The 16,932-nt window shown below is 40.1% G+C and overlaps 2 protein-coding genes across 7 annotated transcripts in view; one reads left to right on the forward strand and one right to left on the reverse strand.

Annotated features, from left to right (window-relative positions):
- METTL9 (methyltransferase like 9) overlaps nt 1-16,932 on the reverse strand; it is a 47,458-nt gene that overhangs the window by 4,505 nt on the left and 26,021 nt on the right. The window lies entirely within an intron of this gene.
- On the forward strand, nt 8-10,476 carry IGSF6 (immunoglobulin superfamily member 6). 3 transcript variants are annotated; one of them, XM_034988076.1, is made up of 6 exons: nt 2,736-4,324; nt 6,804-6,898; nt 7,557-7,604; nt 7,992-8,072; nt 8,965-9,023; nt 9,420-10,476. In XM_034988076.1, the coding sequence occupies exons 1-5, from the start codon at nt 3,889-3,891 to the stop codon at nt 8,995-8,997; spliced, it is 693 nt and encodes a 230-aa protein (XP_034843967.1). In that variant the 5' UTR covers nt 2,736-3,888; the 3' UTR covers nt 8,998-9,023; nt 9,420-10,476. The 3 variants fall into 3 exon arrangements, with proteins under 3 accessions (XP_034843966.1, XP_034843965.1, XP_034843967.1); XM_034988075.1 differs by lacking the exons at nt 8,965-9,023; nt 9,420-10,476 and adding an exon at nt 8-130 and having other exon boundaries at nt 3,965-4,324; nt 7,992-8,947; XM_034988074.1 differs by lacking the exons at nt 8,965-9,023; nt 9,420-10,476 and having other exon boundaries at nt 2,734-4,324; nt 7,992-8,947.

Genomic DNA, 16,932 nt, shown 5'->3' on the forward strand with positions numbered 1-16,932 from the left:
GAAAAAAAAGAGCCAACTCTCCTCAAATGCACAGTGACCACCACCGCACGCGCACCCCAAGAAATGGAGACTGTGAAGGGAGGCAGGATCATTCTCGGCCTGGAAATCACCCTGATTCTCTTTTATGTTGGTAAGATTCTTTCTTTTCTCCTCCATTTTACCTAATCAATCACTATTCCTCACTAACGCATTTATATTTTAAGCCCCTACAGATTAATTTTTCAATGTCTAACGCTATGGAAATGGTCTCTTTTCCCAAGACAAAGAGTGTGATAAAAGAACAGCTGAGGAAGTTTCAGATTAACCTTGAAAATTCCCTTTGATGCTTTAAAGCAGAGCACCTCACCAAACAAAGGGTTGAAAACGTTCTTAAAATCACGTGAGCTAGTCACAACAATGTCATATCTGTACGGGCAAATGCGCACTGCTCAGGATAGGCACTACACAGTACTTACTGAATATTTTCAAAGAATAAGGTGTCTGAAAAGCCAGATTGCGGTAAATTAAAAAGTACCTGTCATTTAAAAAAAAAAAAAAAAAGCTGCCATGGCTCCTTCCATAGAGCATAACCGTCCCATAATAGATATATTTTTAAAATTCTGCTTATACTTTTTCCTCTATGAAGGAGAAAGTGGTTCTAATAACCCATCTCATCATAGTTGCAATAAAGCTAATAATCTCAGAGTTGCTCACAGAGTCTGTGTCATAGGACAGGGAAGGTAGCAAAAGCTCTTAAAATTGTTTTTTTCTCATCTGTAAAGAAATATATCAAAATGTTAACAATGGTTATTTTGAGCACAAGGACTATGAGTGATTTCAGTAATATTTTTTTTTAAGATTTTATTTATTTATTTGAGAGAGAGAGAATGAGAGAGAGCAAGCACATGAGAGGGGGGAGGGTCAGAGGGAGAAGCAGACTCCCCGCCGAGCAGGGAGCCCGATGCGGGACTCGATCACGGGACTCCAGGATCATGACCTGAGCCGAAGGCAGTCACCCAACCAACTGAGCCACCCAGGTGCCCTGATTTCAGTAATATTCTGATTTTTTTTCCTAATCCATATAAATGACTTCCATAAACTATTTTCATTAGTATTATTTTAAAAAAGAATCCTTATTTTTTAAAGATCTACTCTGACAGATATGAAGATAGAGTATCTGAGATTTACCCCAAAATCATGTGGGAGTGAAGGAGCAGGTGGGGGGCTGAAGGAGCGGGTTGGGGGCGGTGAAGGAGCAGGTGCGGGGAGAGGCGAGACAAGACTGCGGCAACAAGCAGCAGGGAGTTCACCGTGCTAGCCTGCTGCTTCTGCGCATGCTTGAAATTCTCCATGTGATGAAGTGTCAAAAATCAGTTTTCTATTTATTTTCCAGCCTGGATCACAGTAAAGTGATTTTTTTAAGAGGGGGGTGGGGGAGGGACTGAGGGAGAGAGAGAATCGAGAGTCAGACGCTTAACCAACTGAGCCACCCAGGTGCCCCTAAAGTGATCTTTCTTTTATTCCCTCCACCAAGAAGATAAACTTTCAGCCATTGCAGAGCGTACTGCATTGGGAAAAAAAAAAAAAAAGAATCCTATAGGGTAAGAGAATTCTTAAAGAGAAATTCTTGCAGGACTAGGCTTGGTGTGACCCATTACCCAAACTTCTCACTTTGGCGAAGAGGCTGTGTCACTGGTGCGGGGGAGGGGCAGGCGTTTCCTCACCCGTCAGCACTCTCAAAGGAAGTCCCTGACCGCTCTTCTCTGACACTCAGAAGTCGGAAGTGGAGACATGAAACTCCAAAGTTGCAAATATTTCTTCTTCCCTGGAACATTAGTTCTCCAAAATTTTTAAGTCAGCTTCCCTTTTAAGACTATCTGAAAAAGGGGGCGCCTGGGTGGCTCAGTTGGTTAAGCGACTGCCTTCGGCTCAGGTCATGATCCTGGAGTCCCGGGATCGAGTCCCGCATCGGGCTTCCTGCTCGGCAGGGAGTCTGCTTCGTCCTCTGACCCTATCCCCTCTCAGGTGTTCTCTCTCTCTCATTCTCTCTCTCTCAAATAAATAAATAAAATCTTAAAAAAAAAAAAAAAAAAAAGACTATCTGAAAAAGGACTTCAGACTGAGATGCTATTGGTTAACTGTTAGATCTTGGCAGGCCCAACTCCCTTTGAAACCCCCAATATATATTGATCATTATAACTTGCAAAGTGTTTGTACTTCTAATGGGGCTGCCTCTGAGTAGGAGACATGAGGCTGTATTTACCAGACTTAGGAGTGAGTCCAATCCCTCACCTGCAGAGGAGTGAGGAGCCTGCTGGTCTTTCTCCAGGTGACCTTACCCTCTCCTCTGGTCTATATTTACCAGGTCATTAAAAAACTCCCAGCTCATCTCAGATCGTACATATACTAAAATTAAAACATGGGGAGAATATATCTGCATCACAAATGCCATGATTCTAATTTTAATTTATCTTCTGGTTCTGGATGAAGACTAAGAAAACCATTAAGTCAAAAAACAAAACACAAAAATCTTGTCTGAAATTCAAGCATCAGACCACTTGGATTACTTTTCAATTTCATTTAGAGTAGCAAAGGACAAACTCAGACAAATAAGACCATTTGGAACACATTCCAAAGAAGGCTCCTCACTCATCTGCAGGTGAGGGATTGGACTCACTCACTCCTCTAAGTCTGGTAAATACAGCCTCATGTCTCCTACTCAGAGGCAGCCCCATTAGAAGTACAAACACATAACCAGGCAGAAGTCAAACTAAAAACTTGCATAAATTCCAATTTGTCTCAACCAATACTATTTTACGTAGACCCTCCCTTACCCCAAAAAGGGTTTAGAGCAGATCTTCCCATCTGTAAACCTCAGAGTGGCTTTCCACCTCACGGGCCTGGGATTAGAAGGCCAAGGTGGGGACCCAGGCGGCATACTCTGGATGAAGCATTCGGCAGAGAGAGCACTGGACGGGGTGTCTAGTCCCGGGCCTGCCAACGCCCGCTGAGACACCCGCTGAGATACCCATGATTATCCCTAAAACAGGCACGTGACACCATGGGAACAGGAGAAGTGGAGACAAGCGCGGCAGAACTAGCTACCTTTTATAAAATTCTTATCAAGGCTTAGCCAACTAAGTATTCCTTATGCACTTAAACCTCCCACTAACTCCTTGAGCTGCATATACTATCCCCACTTTGCTACAGACCACAAAGCTAGGATCTGAACTCAAGTCTGTGCTCTTTATCACAACACTGTTCATCAAACGAGACAGAAGCTACCAGGGACTACAAAGCAGGGTGCTGGTGCAGGGAAGAAATCAAATCTGCTCACTGTGGCATGGCTAACTCATTAGGTCTCGGCTTGGTAACCAAATATGCTGGAGGCTAAGCCAGGGCTGTATTTCCCCAGGTGTGCACCTTGTCTTTTATGTGTCCTGTAGGGACAACCAGGCTTACAAAGGAGTAATTGTGAATTGCCATGAATTCCTAGCAATCCCAACCCTCACAAGGCCAAAGAAAAAGAAAATCCCTTCACTCCTGTGCTCAGTCAGCAGCGACACCTGCATGAGGTTACCGCACTGACCACAAGGCTCCTGGGAGGCCGGGGGTACAGATGGGACAGCATGCTTAGCGATCAAGGGAAAGCTTATAAGGTCACCAAGAGTAAACTTGGGGTCCCCCAGTTCCTGACTCCAGATCTGCTGCCACCTCTGCCCGCCACGCTGACTCTACTGGAACCTCTCTGTCCTCAAGTAACCAGACATCATAGCCGACAGCAGGGTAAGGTCAGCAAGTGCGAGGGGTTAGGAAAAGTGAGGACCACTGCTGTCTTATTAGTATAGTCTTGTTTGTGCTGGGAAGCGGTAAGGAAAAGAAAGGACTCTGGAGTTCCCTAGCCCCCAGATGTCAGTAAAACAGAAGCACAGGCAAAGGGAAGTGAGAAGCCCCCTAAACATGGCTCGTGCGCTTCCTCCCACAGGTGCTACACGTGAGTGTATGGTCTTTGTCCATCAACCGCCTTACCTCGAAGTAGCCCACAATCAAGGGACCGCAACCATTCAGTGTTCCTTCTCCCACACGGGGTGCCCTTCAAAGCAACCACAAAGCCTGTGGTTTCGCTACGGTGCGGACCAGCCCGAAAACCTATGCGTGGATGGCTGCACCGGGGATGCAGGCAAATTCACAGTGAAGGAATTCCTCACAGAAAGAGCAGTCTCCCTCACTGTAAACAGGGTGGCTCTGAATGACAGCGCCATCTACATCTGTGGAATCGTCTTTCCCAAGTTAAAGGAACCAGGAGCTAAGCGGACCGGAGAAGGGACCATACTGGTGGTAAGAGGTCAGTCAGCCGAGGCTTTGCTCAGCCCTTTGAATGCATTACGGTACTTATATGCAGAGATGAAGGGACAGATGTGCTAACTCAACATCCTAGCCAGTGAAGGGCGTGATCTGACACAAGCTGACAGGACACTGAAGCACTACTCCAGTCCCATCTCCCAGCCTCCACAGACACAAAGTCAGGGCTGTCTCTCTGTGCCCAGACACTACTAGCGCAGGCTGGCCAGCAGGTCCTCCTTCTGTGAATGACAGTGACTGGTAATGTGCCAAGTCCAAAGGGAAACTTGGGCGTTGGTGGTATAGTGGTGAGCATCGCTGCCTTCCAAAGGGAAACTTGGGATGATTAGCGAGCAGCTTGTTCGGGAACTGGGCTGGCATTGCACTATCGAGAACAAAGCAGAAGTGACCAATAAATTGGACCTGCAGGGGAAAAAAAAGGCAGTATGGAGAATAAACACAAATTTGAGGAGAAGCCACTGGGGGACCTCTGACCCCACCCATTCTACACGGACAGAAAAACAGAAAGAGAGCGGTGTGACGCTGACTTCTTGAGATTTGCTAAAACCTATGACAATTTCCTCATTCAAGTGAGGGTCTTGAACCCAGTTATATCCTATAAATCAAAAAATCGAGAAATTTCAGGAAAAAAGCTTCACACAATTCTGGGGGAAAGAAGAGAAGGGAAATAGTCCTTGACTTTTTTGGATCTCTTCCGTTAAAAAGGACTCTGGTACGATGAGCACTAAAATCATTAAAACATTAACTCAAAATCTACCAGCCCTACCACTTTAAAATAGGACTTTAGGGACCCGAGATCATCCTGTATTATAATTCCTGCTTTTAATTACTAGGGGTGTTCTAATGGGCTTTTGGTATCCCATTGTCATTTAACCTTAGTTTATTCTCACCCATAAGATAAACTATAAATGAGTTAATACATATAAAACACTTTTGATGATGCCTGGCTTATAGCAAGTATGCTTAAATAAATGTCAGCTACAGATATTAAAACAAATATACAACAACTTTGGAGACCTGTATTAGTCTTCTATAAAAAATGTTAGCCAAAACCAAAAATAGTTTGTAAAGAGATGAAAGGTCTCAAGACTGCAAGTTCATGTGAAGACAGATTCTTCTCTAAGAGCAGAAATGCAAGTATTACTAAGACAGACACAGCAATTTCCTGCCTCTTCTACAGAACTCCTAATTTAGCACTTGAAACTTTTTAAAAAAATTCTACAGATATGGTTAATTTGTTACAAAAATGTATGCTGTACAAACTGAGTTCACAGGATGAGCATCTATGGGATATTTCGTTGAAAAGTACAAGTTGTTCACATAATAATTACAAATCTAATTGTATTTTGTGCCTCAAATAATCAGGTAATAGAAGACATGGCATGTTGCTCTATCCCCACCCAGAGCATGGGACACTTCCTACAAGGAGGGACTACTTCCAAAACTTTATTAGAAAGAAGGGGCATGTGTTGGGGCGCCTGGGTGGCTCAGTTGGTTAAGCGACTGCCTTCGGCTCAGGTCATGATCCTGGAGTCCCAGGATCGAGTCCCACATCGGGCTCCCTGCTCAGCGGGGGGTCTGCTTCTCCCTCTGACCCGCTTCCCTCTCGTGCTCTCTGTCTCTCATTCTCTCTCTCAAATAAATAAATAAAATCTTTAAAAAAAAAAAAAGAAAGAAGGGGCATGTGTAACAATGCCTGTCGTTTAAAGGTATAGTAAGCCCTAAGATCCTCCACATATGGCCTTCTCAGATCCTTGTACAGACTGCACTATTCAGTTGTTTATACGAAACAGGTCAAGGTTACAAATGTCAGCATTCACAAATACATGGCAAAAATATCTTAACTCCACGAACAGACTGTTGGTGACCCTTGTACATCATTTCTATCAAAAGAAATTTTAAATGTCCTTGAACAAACTGTCCTAAAATGTTTATCTAACTTCAAATAATGTGTTCTATAAAAAGTGATTCTGAGCATTATAAGTAATTGAATTTAAAATTTTTTTAGTTTTCAAAATGAGTAACAATTTTGGTATAACATATTTAAAGAACTGATGAACTGCTTTTAATTCTACCACATGCTTGAGGGTCTTCTGAATCAAGAGACGCTGAATAATGTTTAAAGAAGAGCCAAGGGGTGCCTGGGTGGCTCAGTTGGTTAAGCGACTGCCTTCGGCTCAGGTCATGATCCCAGGGTCCTGGGATCGAGCCCCACATCGGGCTCCCTGCTCAGCAGGGGAGTCTGCTTCTCCCTCTCCCACTGCCCTTGCTTCTGTACTCTCTCTCCCTCATTCTGTCTCTCAAATAAATAAATAAAATCTTAAAAAAAAAAAGAAGAGCCAAGCAGAGCAGTTCATGTTTCGCCTCTAACACTTGTAGCTCCAGTTATACTTTATGTATGTATTTGCAATAATATGCTTCAATAGTGACTGTGGCTCTTCCTGTTTTTGTAATTAACAAAGAAATGAAGGAACCACACAGCCTCCTGATAGCTGTTGTATCACTGCTCTCTATCTACATTATTGGTGCACTCGTGATCTTCGTAATCCTTTCCAAAGTAAGTCAAATTTCCTTGCACTAGATGTCCCTATAGCCTTGAATATTATCATAAGGAAATGATTTCCATCTCTCCACGTGTGAGCCTCAGAAATTGCTCACCTAATTAACATCCTCCTGTACATCTGCAGGAAACACCACCTGCAGGAACAGTCTATGGAAGTGTAAATTCTCATCACTAAAATTATTACTAATCAGAGTACAAAACTTGCAATGGTTTCTCTTTAAAACCAGTAATATGAGAATAAGAAATCCTTCTTTATAACTATCTTATTTGTGATCTTTCCGCTGGGAAGCATTACTGTTATCTATAGAAGACCTAAGAACAGCCTTTAAGGTTAACAAAGAGACTAGAAGCTGCCTTAAAATATTTTTAAAAGGCCTAAAGTTTTTGAGAAGGAAAATCTTCTGGCTGTTCATAGGCTATAAGAGGGGGTACATATATGCTACATTAGGATCACAACAAAGCCTATAGTCAACATCAATATGAATTGTTATTTTATTAATATAATAAAAGCATCTCAGGAATTACATAGAAATTAACTCTGTGTATCATTTAAATGTTAAGTTAGTTTAATCTTAATATGGTACAAGATATCTGCCACAACTGTTTTGAGTGCATAAAATGTCTCATAAGACTTTCCTTTTCTTCTTTACAGTCAAAATCTAACTCTTTAAGAAACAAAGAAACAGGAGATTCACAAAAGGTACAGACCAACGCTTGTAAAATACCTTTCAAACGGTGGCTGGTTGTAATTATTTCAAACCCCAAATAATGAAAAAATTACAGAGAATATCATGGTAACTTTCAACCACAGAAACCATTTCTTATTACTGAGAACTCAAGGATAATCTCAAGTGGTAAACTATGATTTAAATGTGATCATTCTCAACCATAAACCCTACCTAACATACTCAAAATACAAGAGTTAATGGTCAGTGTAGATGTGCTGGGGGTTGGGGGGGTGTGTGTGGGGGGAGCGGTAGTGGTTCTGACTGGTGGCAGTAAAGAAAGACAAAGCTAAGATGATGTGCAATAATCATCTCTTCTAGTCCTAAGAGAAACAGGAATTTTTTCTCATTTGTGTTTACAGAAGAGGAGTGCCCGACGTATTTTTCAGGAAATTGCTCAGGAACTATACAGTAAGAGACAGGTGGAAACAAGACAACAACCTGTGAGTGTAAAATATCAAAGAGATGTAATGCAGATACAAAGCATGTGTGAAAAAGCTAAGCCACCAACAAGCCATCAATAATCATGTTTTCCTATAAAAGAATATGAAAGAGGACTTTCACATAGAATACATTTTTATATAGAACCTGTTTTGATAAATACATAACAAAGGACATCTGATACAATATTAAACAGAGACCAGGTTGACATCTTAGTGACATGGAATCTTTCAGAAACACACTGGGTATAGGCAATGTTTTCAATTCACACAAGGATGCTTTTGTGGATTAAAAGATCCTTGCATGCATGCAGTAGCAGGCAGTAAGTAAATGCTGCAAACAACTGTGGGTCAAATTATAAAGAAAACATCACTTATTGCTAACAAGGCAGAAATAAATTCACATTAGAAAAAGGGAGCTAATGAAAATAAAAATCAAGTATTTCTTCAGTCTGCGGTTAGAGTGGCAGGAAGAATGCATTCATATTATCTGTGAGACATCTGACAGTGTCTCTTTAAAGTCCTCTATAACAAGTTTTTCAAACAAGATGCTGTTTTAGTGCTAGTGGAACAGATACTCAGTTTCCAGGGTGCACAATCAGGCGGCTCAGATTTAAATTAAAATGTATACTATAATATAATGAATTTATACACAACTAAGCATTTTTTTTCTTAAACAGCTGCCAAGAGGGCAAATGTAACAAGGGTCTGATATGAGGTGTTGTATGTTTTTTTTTAATACAACTTTTAAAAAGGATTTTCATCCAGGAGAGAGTGTGGTCTAAGTAGTCATTTCATACTTCAGTGTGTATACAAATACATAAAGAAATGGTCTAATCACCTAAGATATCACTCTGAATAATTATGAATGCCTGTTCACTCTTTCTTTACTGAGGCCGGAGCATCTTTTTCTGCAAACAGACAATGATAAGTGTCCTGAAGACAAGTCTAGAAGTAAGTACTGTTATGTAAACCAGGACTCTCCCAACAGCATCTCAAAATCTCAAATTTCTGGTCAGCAAATCCCAGACTGGAAAACACTACAGGCCAAATAATCCTGTTGCTTCTACAACAATATGGACAACAAAAATGCAATTGAAGGGAATCTTAATATATTTAATAAAATAAAGAATGAAAAAATGCTAAAAAAAAGAAAAGAAAACTAATTTTCAGTTCCACATCTTACTCTAAATATAGGAAGAATAGTAACTGGGCCTTTAAGATTACTGGAGGCTACTTGGGACACAGAATGCAAGAGGGCACAGGAGGGCATACTAGTTTAAATGTTGCTTGCAGTGGGACATCATCGGTTATACAACCTTAAATATGGCTTGTTATTTACTCTTGCAGGAGAAAGACAACATTTAACGAAAATAGAAGAGCACTTTCCAACTATGAAAGACCATAGAGATGTTTTAATTTTCAATTAAGTCACTGAAAGTCCAAATCCAGAAGTTATGGCAGTGTTATCGGACATACGCCCATCAGGGCTTTAAAAAACCAATCAAAGGTAAATGGAAAAGACAATTCTCCACAAGGAAGGATGCCACACTACAAGGGAACTATCACTAAAAGTAATTACCCAAAATACTAAAATCCTACAAAATACAACTGAAAAATACTTTCTAACTTGCCAGAATTCTGAGTAGTCTAACATTTAAAAAATTTCCGTTTTCCTAACATATATCCTATATTTGTGTCATTTGACATACGAGGTATGTGAGGACTCCTACCCTGAAGATTAGAAGTCACACCCCATGCTTCTGTCTGCTTCTGTCTTGAGTGGAAGAATTGTCTTTATGGTTGTGGAAGTGATGGGCCAATGAGACTAAGATGGGAGGGAGGGGAAAAAGGAAGGGAAGCGCCAAAATTTGAGTTTAAAAAAAAAAAGGGAGGGGAAGAAGAAAAGAAAAACCATCTTGCAAAGTACCTTGGAGCAAACACCGTTCTCCTGGTATTGCCACTGGGTAACAGTAGAGTGCACATTTTCCTGCCTGCATATGCAAAATGACTTACATCATGCTCCCAACAAAAAGTGAAAATAGAGTTAAGAATATGATAGCTAAAATGTAGAAGCTCCGACGCGGGAGGTTAAACAGAAAACCTCAGAACCTCAGAACACAGAAACCTCAGCCAACTCTAGATGTCACTGTTGGGCCAAATAACAGCACCAGGGAAGCAGTGCGCAAGACACGTGCTTGCCTGTGCCTTTGCCATATTGATTTTTAACTGATTTAGGAGGGGAGTATCAGATAAGGGGTGGGGTCCAGCAAAGATGTTTATGGAATCATTACTATGTCACTGAGAAAACATAGTATGCATTGTTCTTTGAAAGCTACCTCATTGTAAAAATCGATTTAAAGTACCCACAAGTGTGCATTCGTTATTAAAAATGAATTATAACCTATTTTTATTTCATTAAAGTGTTTCTTTTAAAATGGTATTAAATGAGGTGAATTCTATTTTTAAAACCCAGAATTTTAAAACATTTTAAGATCTCTATGAAAATGTTTTGCAATGATGACCTGAATCAGTGGTCTCCAACACGTGTTATCACACGTTCCAGGAAAAAATGGCAAGAGGAGAGAGGGGGGAGCGTGTGTTTGTGTACACATGTGTGTGAGAGCCTATGCTGTGCATTTGTGTGTGCTGGGCATAGTGTGTGTGTACATGTATGTGTGTAAACTAAACAACTGGCATAAAAAGTCATAGACATAGAAATGTTCATGTTTTCTTCCTATAACCCAAAATAAACGGTCTTGTGTTCTCCTGGGTGTATGGCCCTACTTCGAGACTGCTGGCTTGGATGAAATAAATGAATTTCTAAGCTAGACGGCAAAAAAGGGGTAGGCACTAACTATCCAGGTAAATAGAATGTGTTAGATTAGATCATTTACTTTTCATTTCTGGGAGTCATTACATTTTGGTACTCCCAGGGCTGAAAATACACTGTTCTTTGTGTAACTTAACTAGCAGACAAAATCCCTAAGATAAATTAGTATTTGATTTAGAATAAGCCTTACCCAATGCAACAAGGACTGTGTTTCCAAGATTGCTGTTCAAGCTGAAATTGGGATATACTCTCCTTTGGGAAAGTAGTTACATTCCCTTACATCATATATATCAGTTATTGATGTATACATTAATATTCATTCTTTTATTCATCCATCTAGCCAACAACATCTACTGGGTACTGGACTATTATCCAGTCAAGGGCCTTTCTTTCATGCCACCCTTGGGCCACACTGACCTTGTCCTTCCCTAATCCCACCTTGTTCACACTCTTCATGCTTTTGCATGTGCTCTTCCCTCTGCCTTGTAAAATGCTTCTCAGATACAAACATAGCTCAACTGTTACCTCCTACATGAAACCTTCCATAACCTCCCCTAGCAGTTAATGGGTCTTTCATTCTCTAAACCCATAGTACTTTGTCATATTCCTTATCAGACTATCCTGCCATTGTCTGCTTACATCTATCTTCTGTATGATTCTCTAAATATCTTAAGACTAGACGCAGGTTTGTCATTATCTTTGTATTTCCACTGCCTAGCCTTGCCTGGTCAAAACTAGGCACTCCAATGCATTTATATGAATACAAATGAACACTGTTTCTATAGAAAAATATTTTTTCAGCATGTCAACTGAGATCTGAATGAAGCACACTTCACTCCCTAGCCATCGACCCTCACCCCTCACTGTAAGCAGAATCCCTGGCAGTACTGATTTTCCTACTAGCTGAGCATCCAGATTTTTCACTGGAAAAAATTAAGCTATAGCTTTCTGTTTAAATTAGAGTTTCCCATGACAATGAGAAGAGACTAATACTGAAACTACTCCCAACAAGAGGGAAACAACAAAGACGTGGTTCTAGTGTCTTCACACCCTACCCTCTAGACAAGAGCACTTAAACCACATACCGAAAGATGTTAGCAGGATTTTCAGAATAAGTAATTTCTTTTTCTCTGTTACATAAGACCCGAGTGAATCAGAGACCCCTGGCTCACAGGCACAGGGTAAAGATTCTGGGGGGTCAAGTCACATAAACCAATGGAGAGTGTACGTTTGGAGACAAAGTTGCGATGCCTAATGAAGTCATCAAATTATGATGATTACTGTGAAAAGAGTGAAGTCTCAAACAGACCTGAAGGACACTGAGAAATATTTCAAAATGAAGGACTGTGAACAAATAGGATCAATAAAGCCACAAACAAAAACGAAGTAACAGGACAGAATGGGATGACCTATATCTAACGCGTATTAAATATCAACACTGAGACAGACACGGTAGGGCACTCTCCTATACATTAGATTCTTTAATACTCAGGACAAACCTTGAGGTAAGGATTAGCCCCACTCTTAGAGATGAAACACTAACCTTAACAAGAGGCCCACGTTTCAAACAGGGCCAGCCCTCAAAGCCCAAGCTCTTTCCATGCAATAGTCCTATCAGAGTCTTGCTTATTTCTATTTAGACTTACGGGAGTTTTAAGACTTAACATACCTAATTTAACCAGAACAATGACCCTAGAAGAAAGTTAGGAAGTTGCCAAAGTCTACCTCTCAACAGGCACAGGTCTCGCTGGTTTCCCAGGTGAATTCTACCAAACTTTCCAAGAACAGAGAGCCACATGCAATTTAAATTGTTCCAGCGCATGGAGAAAAAAATTCCAAATTATTTTTTACAAAGCCAGCAGAACACTGATACCAAAACATGACAAAGATAACATCCTCCAAATAAAGATCAGATATAAATCAATTATTATTCATTAATATCTTGCTAATACATTTATTCAGAATTTTTGTAAATACACTCTAGCAATGCGTTACAAGAAGACTATCCCATCTAAGCCCAGAAATGCAAGGGTGGATACACAGTATACAAGTACTATTAATTTAACAAGTCAAAGGAGAAAAAACAGAATGACTATCTCCACAGATATTGAATATACAGGTAACAAAGTTCAACAGCGATTCCTGACTTTGTAAACTCTTAATGAAACAAGATTTAAAAGAATATGTATTTCAAGCCAAACAACAGCAATCTCAAGCCAAAAGACAGCATCATATTTAAAGTAGAAATATTCTCATTAAAGTAAAAAACAGGACAAAAATGCCTACCATTTTTAAAAACATTTTCTGGAATTAACTACCAATTCACATGGGCAAAAAAAGTTTAAATATGAAAAGTAAGTAGCAAAACCATTTCCAGATCAAGGAAACACGAGAATCAATACAGAAGCTACTGGAGACAATAAAACAATTAAAAAATATAAATGATTACAAAATTAGTATATACTCAAATCAATTGCTTAGGTATGTACACCTACCATTCATTCTAAAATATGATGAAAGAGCCGTCTGCAACAACATGGATGAAACTGGAGGACATTATGCTAAGTGAAACAAGCCAGACACAGAAAGATAAACACTGCATGATCTCACTCATAGGTGGAATCTAAACAAGTCAAACTCGTAGAACCAGACCGTAGAGTGGTGACTGCCTGGGGCTGGAGGGTGGGGAAAATAGGGAGACATTGGTCAAAGGGCACAAACTTCCAGTGACGAATAAGTTCTGGGGATCTAATGTACAGTATGATGACTACATTTAATAATACTATACTGTATACCTGAAGTTTATTAAAAGAATAGATCTTACTTAAGTGTTATATCACACACAAAAAAGAGTAACTATGTGAGGTGGATGCATTCATTAGACTGTAGTAATAACTTCACAACGTATACGTACATTAATCATCACGCTGTGCACCTTAAATACATATAATTTTTGTCAATTTCCCAAAAGCTGGGAAAAAGTTTGAAAGTTAAAAAAATGATAGAAGAAAATTTTCTATTTAACAATATCCCACCCACAAACACACCATTAGAATAAATCCAAAAAAACCTGTGTAGGACCTTTATGAAGAAAATTTTGTTACTAAACATAAAGAATTGAATAAAATGAAAGGCACATCCTATTCTTAGCTAGGAAGACTCAATATTCCCTAAATTAATCTATAAATTAATTAGTGCTAAACCAGTGCTACAGTTGATCTGTTAAATAAAATAAGCCAACAAAAATCTGCAAAGGAACTGCGAGAAGGGGGCTGGTGCTCTGACATGAAAATGTATGCTAAGTTACAGTAATGAAAACAGTTTGGTATTGGCACACACCGGAGGGTGAATCTTAATAAAACTAAACCCATTCGGGACTTCAGTATATGATAAAGGTAGCATTTCAAAGCACTGCGGAAAAGATGATTATTCCATAAACAGGGTTAAGATCCCAGGCTAGCTATCTGGAAAACTGTCTTTCACAAGCACTTCCACCTCTAGAAATGGATCACACAGATAACCTTAGACCTAACTTCCTTCAGGTGTTTGTTTTTATATATTTTTTAAGATTTTATGTATTTGACAGAGAGCTTGTGCTCTCTCTCGTTTGCTCTGTCTCAAATAATAAAATCTTTAAAAAATAAATAAAAAATAAAAATAAAATTACAGCACCCAAACCCAACCTCCAATTCCAGATGCCCCTTTCTTGCTTTTATAGTTCATTTTCTCTGTAACATTTATCACCAACAGCATGCCATTTGTTTCCTGTCTTCCTCACTAGAAATAAGCTCCATGAGGGCAAGACTATCTGCAAGTTTTCCACTTGATCTATATCTCCAGCACCTAAGCACTCAGTAAATACTTTTTTAAATGAATGAAGATAATCGCATAAGAGTACCAATTCCCTTCCACATTCATTGCAAGCCCAGCCCAACGGTGTAAATATGCTCAGGGCAGAGGGCTCCCTCCAGACCCAGAGAGTGCACCATGACTGTCCCAGACCCCTCACCAGTTGCTGGCTGGGTAGGAACATGTGCCCCATCCTTGACAATGGGCCCTAAAGTGATGGGGAGATTTCTGGGGAAGGTTTCCCTCACTAATGAAAAAAAAAAAAAAGATGTTTGGGGAAGAATTGTCCTCTCTTTTCAAGATTTTTTTTTTCCGGGGGCGGAGGGGTTAGGGGGGCACAGAGGGAATGGGAAAGAGAGAATCTTAAGCAGGCTCCACACAAAGCGCAGAGCCCGACGTGGGGCTCCAACCTTGAGATCATGACCTGAGTGGAAATCAAGAGTCAGATGCTTAACTGACTGAGCCACCCTTCTGCCCCCTCTCTTTTCAAGATTTTGTCATGCCTACACATGACGTTTGGCACTACATTAGCTATTTTGTAATTCTAAGAGGAATGCCAATACACTGAAGATGGAGAAAAGCAAGCAAGCTCTGAACTTCAACAGAACAGCTGTATAGCAGAATTAACCCAACCATAGAATCGCTATCCTAAAATAAACTCTTAATTTTTAAAAGCAACTTTTGGTTGTTCCTTGTTTCTTTTTTAAGATTTATTTGTGTGTGTGTGTGAGAGAGAGAGCGAGAGAGCACGGGGGGGGGGGGCGGTGCACGGGGGCAGAGAGAGAGGGAGAGAGTCTTAGGCAGACTCCACACTGGTAGGAGCCCAACATGAGCCGAAACCAAGTGTTGGCCGGCCACCCAGCACCCAGCTCCTTCTGTTTCTTAAAGCAGAAAGCAACCTAAAACATACTTACACATGTGCAAAGACCTGCCTAAGACTGTTCATTTCACTATTATTTATAAAGCAAACTGGTGATACCTAAAAGTACATAAACAGGGCCTTCATCAAGTAAAGTTATACATCCAGTGGGGTGCTGGTAAATGTTTACCAACCACCTTGGAGAGGGGAGAGGCTATTGTAGTGTTTGCCAATTTCCAAGATTTAAGTGCTCCCACCACTGACCATACAATGGTCAGTTTCAAGAACAGTCATGTTCAATGACCAGTTCACTAACTTCACGACAATATAATAATCAGCTCTCATGAGCCAGTAAAACCAGCTCCAGCATACCACTGCTTATATCCAGGTGATGATGTAGGTACATATGAGCTGATAAGGAATAATTTTCTAGATACACTTAAGTGGAAAAAGGCAACCAAAGGATTTACAATGGGATTTAACTATATAATCATTCTTTTCATGTGCACACAGAATTATATTTGCATAGACTATCTTAAGAAGAATATTCAAGAGACCTGAACAACACTGTGGAACTGGAATGGATGAGAAAATCTTCATGTATACCCTCCTGCTAGCAGCTTGAACTCTTTTTACCGTGAACTGCATTTTTTATAAAAATTAGTTTAAAAAAAATTAAACACTTAATGACCCCTAACCAAAACTGGGTCAGTAAACCAAATAAACTGAAATTGAAATTAGAAAGAACACATTTTACATTTTTTTCCAACTTAACCTAAGTAACAAAATTGCTGTGGTTTGATTTAAAGACAAATCCAAGAATTACAAAAAATCATTTCATCTACAATTGCTTTTTGTTAAAAACTAGACTGAGCCAAGTAGGCCAAGCACACTCCTATATTCTTAAAACAGCCCAGTATTTATGAACTCACATGGCAAGGTCACTATGCAGTTCACAGTCCTCACACCGTGTCACATGGAAATCATCAGGATCTAATTAGTGACTTAGAGAAAGGAAGCAATAATAGAGTGCTGTGGAGCACTCTGCAAAATGTATAGGTCACTAAAGGTCACCCACAGCAACAAAGCTTCTTGTCTCAGGTTTGCTATGTGTCACGTGTCAGACTCCTTGGACTCAACAGGCAACTCTGCGCTATGTGCCCACGATCAAGGAGCTTGTTTTCAGGCCTTGTCCAGTTGGATTTCCTCTCAATTTTTTTAGTGTGAGCAACACAAGGAAATAAAATACATGGTTAGATTGATGTTTCTTCCCCTGCTCTTCCACCTCCTGCTATGCCAGGAAATAGCACTCAAATTCTATC

The sequence above is a fragment of the Mirounga leonina genome, unplaced genomic scaffold, assembly GCF_011800145.1.
Source record: "Mirounga leonina isolate KUSES-001 unplaced genomic scaffold, KU_Mleo_1.0 Mir_448, whole genome shotgun sequence".
In the NCBI taxonomy this organism is placed as follows: domain Eukaryota; kingdom Metazoa; phylum Chordata; class Mammalia; order Carnivora; family Phocidae; genus Mirounga; species Mirounga leonina.